The sequence below is a fragment of the Galeopterus variegatus genome, unplaced genomic scaffold (assembly GCF_000696425.1).
Source record: "Galeopterus variegatus unplaced genomic scaffold, G_variegatus-3.0.2 Scaffold2674, whole genome shotgun sequence".
Classification (NCBI taxonomy): Eukaryota; Metazoa; Chordata; class Mammalia; order Dermoptera; family Cynocephalidae; genus Galeopterus; species Galeopterus variegatus.
The window spans coordinates 135,470-143,737 of NW_007728785.1; the positions used below are offsets into that span (position 1 = coordinate 135,470).

The 8,268-nt window shown below is 36.2% G+C and overlaps 1 protein-coding gene across 3 annotated transcripts in view; it reads left to right on the plus strand.

Moving 5' to 3' along the window:
- Positions 1-678: 678 nt before the first annotated feature.
- Positions 679-8,268, plus strand: part of MUSK (muscle, skeletal, receptor tyrosine kinase) — a 123,621-nt gene continuing 116,031 nt past the window's right edge. For all 3 annotated transcript variants that reach the window (XM_008582593.1, XM_008582592.1, XM_008582594.1), the window contains exon 1: positions 679-757. In XM_008582593.1, coding sequence (XP_008580815.1) covers positions 679-757 — 79 coding nt within the window. The remainder of the gene's footprint in view (positions 758-8,268) is intronic.

An 8,268-nucleotide genomic window follows, 5' to 3' on the forward strand; every position in this document is an offset into this window, starting at 1 on the left:
ATATATTTCTGTGTGATGAGGAGCCCCTGAAGGCTTTTGAGCAGGAGGGGCTATCAAAAAGTGATTAAAGATGCAAGACAGGGAGAAGATACAGGAGGCAGTGACTGCCATTCAGAGAAGCTGACTGTCTGAGAAGGAGGTGGGAGAGCTTGATACTAGTTAGAGTAAAAGGAGAAGACTTCAAGGACTATTTAGTTGGTGAAATCTGTAAGAATTAGAGTGGGTTTGATGTGGACGTAGAGTGTGCTGAGAGATGGGGAGGTATGGAGATCAGATACTCACAGGTTTCTGGTTTGCATGCAGGAGAGGTGGTGGGCTGAATCAGAAGATCAGGAAATCTATACTGCAGGGAATACAGTGATGGTTGCAAAAGGCATCTGGTATTGTCCTTCTGCCACTGTCTTAAAAGGGATTCTAAAGGGATTTTCTTTCCCTTGTTCCTCCAGCCCTACACTTGCATTACTGGCCTAAGTGGATACTCACCAGCTGGCTGTGTCCATCATTACGGCCAAGTCTGAGGATTCCTGATTATACTTAGAGTCCGTGGAGCTGCTGACACAAACAGTCATTAGCAGACAACCCTTTTGTAACAAACTATGCTTTAAAATGTAAACTGTGGGGGGCATTTTCCTTGCGTTGTCCAGAAAGAACTTTCTCCTGCCTGAGCCTGGATTAATCATGAGAGAGTTTGTCAACATTCCACTGGTACATATTCTTACTCTGGTTGCCTTCAGCGGGACTGAGAAACTTCCAAAAGGTTGGTTTGAGCAATCCTGTCTTCTTGTTGCCTTGTCACAGCTCTAATACGTGTGTGTGCTCTGATCATGACTGATTCATAGTATGGGGGGCTTGGGTTTTACTTGGTGAAGTAGGGGTGGAATGTATGGAAAGGGAGGAAACTATATACATAAGCAATTGGTTGATGGATATTCCCCTCCTATGTTCTGCAAGAAAAAGTTTAGCCATACAGTGAATCCAGAGCCCTCACTTCTAGGGGAAATGTTAGCAGGTAGACTACAGATTATTAAGATCTGTTTTGTTTATGTGTATGTCAAACTTCAGGGTGGTCTAGATGAATAATCAAAACGTTTTCACATCAGATTTGCCAGGAATATAATTAACCCCACCCCAAGAATGTTTGCTTCTGAACAAAAATAATTTCCATTTTCAGTTTTAGTTTTACAAAACTTTTAATAAATATTTTAGTTGCTAGAAGTCAAAATTAGAGAAAGACACACAATTTCTGTATATAATAAAAGCCTGAAGGTTCTCAGTAACTTTGAGGCTGGAGACACGGTTAGGCTTGGCAAGAGACTGCAAAAGTTTTTTCAGAGCCTTTGGAATGTACCGGAAATAACACCACCTCGGGGGAAAGGAAAGCAACTTAAGAAACTGACAAACACCTGTTGCAGTAGCAAGAATGTCCACAGTGTATGGTTTCTGGCCAGTGTACTATGAAACTGAGACCAGTGTATTTCAAATCAGGAAGACTGGAAAATACATGATTTGCAAAGTGACTGAGGGCTTCACTGAAATCTTTTGAAAAGAAGATATGAGAAAGCAGATTGAATGGTATCAATTAAAGTAAAGAGTTTTCCAATTAAATGTATTGCAGTAGAGTAAAAGAGTTCTGTGTTTTAGGACACATTAAAATTAATAATTTTCTCTTTCTATTACTTCATCAAAGTACTGAAAAAGTTTGTATTGTGTAAATAAATTGAGGTAGCAACTATATGTAGATGAGAGACAAATCTTTGATTTTGTGGTTCACTAAAAATTCTAGCGCCACAAGGTCAAGGTTCACAAGCAAGTAAGATATGGCTTACTTCCCAAACAATCCGATTTCATGGATTTATTATGTTTTGTTGATTTTTTTCCATTTTTCTCCAGCAGAATCTTCAAATGTACTTAAGCATTCAATTGCCAGTACTTTAAGGTATCTTCAGATAAAAGAGACTCTAGATCTTTTCAAACAGCTAATAATAGCCAGAAAGACTTAACATTGGCTTCAGATTATTTTAGTACTTCCTGATCATACAACGGATGTCCGGTAAGGCAGCACCTGGATGTTTGGACTTATGGATTTTCATACATCTTGTTCATGTTTTCCTAAACCATGTAGTAATATAAAAGTGACGTGGGTAAATACAACCTAGTCTTATAAGGAGCAGGACAATTGATTCTGATGGTCCAAGTTAGAATCAGGCACACAAAAAACAGAACAAAACCCAAAACTTTTCTATATGAATAACTTCTAATTTATATTCTAGAAAGAAATGATTTTCAGTGTCCAAACTTTACAGATAAAGCCCTTAATTCAAAACCACACTATTTCTACTTTGAAAGTTTCAAAATACAGTGGCGTAGAGGCAACAAAGCTAAACATCCTGGCTTTTTAATAAAATAATCAGATCATTAATCCAACTTTATTTCTTTTAATTTATTTACCACTATATTTAGGTTTAATTTTTTTTTTTTAAATCAGTATTTTTCTCTTAGTCTACTGCGTGTATTGTAAAATCTAAGTCTACTAACTCATACTAGGATTTAACATCAACCTTAGTCAAAAATACCATTTCTAGGAGAGCAGACAAACATTTTCTACATGCGCCACTTCTGAGAATAAATAATATATGAAAACACAATTCTTAAAATTTTAGATGTTGAAGTCTATAAAATATATTGGTAAAAAACAACCACAATAACATGTTATTATTTTAATACTATTGAAAGGAATTAAAATGTTCCCAAATCATCTCATTATTACTTTCTCTATTCTTGGCAGGAGGTAATAAAAAGAGTTGTTTAGATGGTATACTTTTTCCTAAGTCTTTAATTATGATTGAATCAAGGAAATTGTACAATAATGTATTACAAAATAAGTTGACATACTTAAAATAGTGCAAGATTATGCAGAGGATTCTTTCCTAACTCTGCACACCATGTCCTCAATTAAATGAATAACCAATTTCGTGGAATTCATAGTTTATTGTTTTAATTTTAGTTTGAGACACTTAATGTTCAAAGATCAGGGGAAAAGTCATTTTCTTTATGAACCATTTCAACTCAAAATGATCAGATCAATTTCATAACCCCAAAGAAGAAAATTTTACAAACTGTCATATATGAAAGTATCCAACATTTGATTGAATACTTGCTTTAGCTACATGCTTCATAACATTTAATACTTTATCCAAGAGTATGGTGGGGTATTAAATTCTATGTGAGTGTAGGAGTTCATGTAAGGAGTACTGGCTTTATTTAATATGCACAAAGAATTTCTGTCAAAACCCCACTTTCAAAATTTCCCCATTTACTACCATACCTAGAAGTTTTTGAGTCTAGGTGATTTATCTTTACACATATTTGAGTAACCTCCTCTTTAAATAATATGTATACAGGGATAGGATTCACAGATCCAGCATATGACTAAGTCAGTACAGACACAGCTGTCATTGAAATCCAGGACACCAAGTTCTGGATGATGTTTTATACTGACGTGCATTGAAAGAGTTACTCATTGTGTGTTTGGGGAAACACAGTTGCTTTAAATATTATTGACCTTGGGGAAAAAAAAGGAAATGTGAAGATTTCTTTAATTTCTACCTGATTTCCAAAGGTGAAATAGGCAACTTCTCAGCAAAACAGGACTTGAGGTCATTGGCAGAAGAGGGACAAGTGAGCGGTGGGAAGGGGACCTAAAGGGAGTGGTCCCATTTAGGAAGATGAGAGAAGGATTACATGGGCCATGCTGAGGACCCAGCTGGGGCTGGGGACTGCAGCTGCATATTGGCCCTGGCCTGAACAGTTGTTGCACTTTATCCAGAGGTCCTATATGAGCATAGGGGTAATGAGCACAGATGGTTGGATTACTTCAGGATTAGTGCTTTCCAGGGTCAGTGCAGCTAAAGAACTAGAGAGTAAAAGGGTTGGTTACATGGCAACATACCAGAGGGCATATGTTGGATAATGAAGAGAGCAAAACAAGGGCATCTGAAGCTTGGAAGAAAATGTTGAGATCACATTTTCTTTTCCTAGTCCCCAATTTCTTTGTATGTGTCTGTAGGGAAAGCACATAGTGTCTGTGACCCTCAGTTTCTTCATAAAATGAAGAAGTGACTAACGGTACTCAGCATACATGGTTACATATTATGCTGAGGATTTTCAATTATTGATGTAATGATTACTCCTGAGATATACGCATGTTTTAGATGGGTTCCTATGAGACCATGTCTTAACCCAAAGGAATGCCCCCAGGGGAGGCAATTTCAGATCATCTCACAGGCTGAGAAGAACCTCTATCTGCCTGTACTCAGTGCAATTTCTGATGGCAAGGACCAAGAGTGTGTCCTGTGGCAAGAATTAAAAATACAGCATTAACGAGTGGTTATTGAGCATTATTATCAATGAACCCTACATGTTACAAAGACATCATAATAAAAATAATTTTTACTTTATTACATCTTCAGTTAAATAAATGTGCCAGTTCCTAAGATATACCATATGATGAGCAATACTGAACGTCCTCTTTGGGAGATTGAAAAATCTCCAACATCAAAGTGTTTTCTCATACTGAAGAAAACAATACTGCATTCATGATGTTAGAGAAACATGAATATTATTCAAGTCTGAGCCCTAATTTTGGTAAAACAGAAAGGAGCAAATACACCTGGCTTCTTTGTGTACCCAATCCTTTGGTCACGTCAATCAGAAGTTGATGTGTCAATGGTTATGTGCTAGAGCCCATAAATACAAAGGAAGGGATAATATCATGTCCTTCACATCGAGCAGCTCGTATTCAAGTTAAGCTACTCTTTGGGTCCAGCAAAGTGTTATGTTCACTTTCATGTATTTGTTATTCATGTAGTCCTTGGATTGAGAGAAGAGAGACTGCCCTAGTTTAAACAGGTTCTGGCTGAGATGAAAGCTGGAGAGTGGAGTGAAAGTAAACAAGAGACCGTTTGCTGAGTCAACAAGTATCATTAAATACAACTATGGGATTGTGTCAGTAAAACTTTGAAACAGATTTAAATGATGTTGGAACATGGGCAAAGTGAACTTAACCAACTACATTCTGCCTTTAGAAAATGAGGTTGATGTAAATCTTTCTTTTTTTCCTGTCTGTGTATAACCAGTAATATCCTAAAGACACAGCATATCTTCGAGTTGAGACAGGAACTCTACACCAAGCTTAACCTTGAAGTTCACCCCTAGCATTCCTACTTTTGCGATGTTTAGACAAGTTATTTCATCATTCTTAGCCTCCAGTCCTCATCTACAAATGGGAATATTAATAGTATCTACTTTTATGTTTGCTGTGATCAATAAATAATATAATGAATGAAAAGTATAATACATGGCACATAGCAGGTTCTAAATCAATTTTAGATGCTAATATTATTAAAAACAGAGTCAAACCTCATGTAAGATTGTCATGTCACTGAGCATCATGGGAAGGTGTTAATAAGGTTCTTAGTAACATCTCACGTACTTCTCCATGTCTAAGTTTTTCAAGACATTCTGAGACTTCTTTGATCTCAACTGATCTCAACAGTTTTTGTCACCTCGTTGGAAAGATAATATTAATAATAAACCTGTTAATTAATAATAAATCTGCTACTTCTGCATCTGTGTATTGACTAAAAAGGAACTAATGAATAAAGTTTTTTTTTTTTTTAAAAAAAAAAAAAAATTTTTTTTTTTTTTTAAAAAAAAAAAAAAATTTTTTTTTTTTTTTAAATAACACATGATGTTTAAGATTGATTTTGAAAATACAAAATATACAAAGTTTAAAACAGGAAAAGGTCACCCAGACTTCCAGGACTGTTAACATATTGGTATATTTTCTTCCATTTTTTTTTTCTATGTATCCTTTAAAAAAGTGTGGTAATAATATTCTTTATACAATTCCACTACCTGCCATTTTTACTCAGCACGAAAGCATAAGCATATTTTACATATTCACTTTAACACATCATTTGCAATGACTGTATAAATAATGTCCTGTTTAGGTAACAGTGTGCTGGTATATGTTTAATATCCATCTCTCTGAGGAAAAAAAGGGCCCTGATCTGTTGCACTTATTGATTTCTGTAGTGCAAATACTCCAAACTACTGCCAATTTTAAGCTACCAACAAACACTGAACACTGAGTTGGGAAGTACTTTGCGTAGTACTTCATCATTTATATACTGTTTACTATCATCAGATGTAAATAAACTCAAGAACATATTTAATAGTGAAATGTAGTTAAATAATTAGGAAGGGATGAATTTTTAGTATTATTTACTTTGTTTTAATATAATTTATTTAATTATAAACTTATACAATTCAGTTTTTAATATTGGCTGTATTTAACAATCATCTCAAAAAGTTCCTGAAAAATTAACAGTTTGCTCTTGCAAGCCAATACAAACCAGTTTCAGCAGACCAGTCAGAAGATAAAACTATATGTGTGCCTAACTCTTCTCCCACTTTATTGCAATTAGTATAATTTAGTACAATTAATCTGTTTTGTGAAGTGAAAGACGCCTATATTCCTTTCTTTATGTGAGATTATTTTCTTGGGATAGATTCACAAGAGATAAATATTAATGGTAAATTTGAATGTACTCCAGAGACCAGAAGAACAACTGAACAGTGTGGGTTTCTGCTTCTAAATCATGGAATTAAAAAGTACTTACACAGTGTCTCATGTAGACCAAGGGCAATTTTAAATGCTTTCCATATATTCACTGATTTAACCCTCATGACAAGCCTTTGTGGAGGCTTTTTTATTATCTCCATTCACAGCTGAAGACACCGAGGTTAAGATGGGTAAGAGACTTGGCCAAGCTGGAAAGTGATAGAGCTGGGATTGGAAGTCAAGCCCTGTGGGAACTGCCACCCAGCGTCCAGTTGTTTAATTTCTTTTTAAGCAGTGAAAGCGTTCAACATCATCAGCTCACCTTTAGGCCCATCATTACCCGCACTCCACAAGTTGAATATAATTTTATTTTTTGTTTCTTGTCTCTCAATATCTATATAATTATTGATTGCTTCTTTTACTTATTAGTTGTTTAGAAAAGTATATTTTTCTTCTTAAGAGGCTCTCTTTTTCAAACTTTATCAACTGCATGTTTGCTTCCACTGCATTTAGAAAATTAACATTTCTGTGGCATTCTGATTTATTTGCTGTAACTATTTTTTTTATTACAAAAGTCATATGTACTCATTCTTTAAAATTCCTGTAAGATACAGCAAAACAAAAAATAAAATTACACATAATGCTCATACCTCCCTAGGTATAGGTAAATGGTATTCATTCATTCTTCCACTCTTTCTTTCTCACATATATATAATTTTCTTTACAAATTTAGGGGCCTATTACTTTATTGAGAAAAGAGAAGCATTTATACCAGAACCTCTCTCTTCAGCTTCCGACCAGCAAATGGAAGAAGCTGCCTCTCCGTGTCCATCCTTCCCTCTTTCCCCCTCTCTGAGCTTCAAGAGGATTCGGTCCTCCAGTTCATGCTTCATCTCTCTTCCCTACTCTGAATCCCACATTCATCTGCTTTCCCAGGGACCTGTTTCCCTCAATTATCTCACCTTGTTCTCCAGTAGCCAACATTTTCTTTCTACCAGATGCTTCCAGTCGGTATTTAAACCTGCCTTTGTCCCTATACTCGTCTTCTTGTGACATCCAGCTTCTCTTCCCTTCCATATTAAACTTTGCTGAAAAACGATGTCTCCCTTCTCATAGTTTCCACCTCTTTATCTCCCACTGACCCCTCACCACTGCAATCTGGCTGCCACTGCCCAGTGGCAACTGAATCCACATGCACCAAAATCAACGTGATCTCCTTGTCGGAAAACTCAATGAGCACTTTTTGGTCCTTATTTTACTTAAGTTCTTGGCAGCATTTGCTTCTCCCTCCTTCCTGAAGCACACGGTACTCTTGAACTCTGCCAACACCCTCTGCTGGCTCTGCTTACGGCTCTGGTTTCTCTTCCAGTTCTCTTTTCTGAGCTCTCCATTTTCCTTCCCATCCCTCCTAAATGTTGGTGTTTTCTTGTCATTGGCTTAGGGCACCAATCTGCCAGGAACACTCTTTTCTCCCCTCTGTGCCAATCCAAATTCAAATAGTCCTATACGCGTGAGTGTGTGGATATGTGTGAGTGTGTGTGTGTGTGTGTGTATGTGTAGTCTTCTCATTTCTATTTTTACCAAGTCGAGTGGTTAAGAAAAAACTTATTATCATGTTAAAGAAATACGATTACATTCCTGCT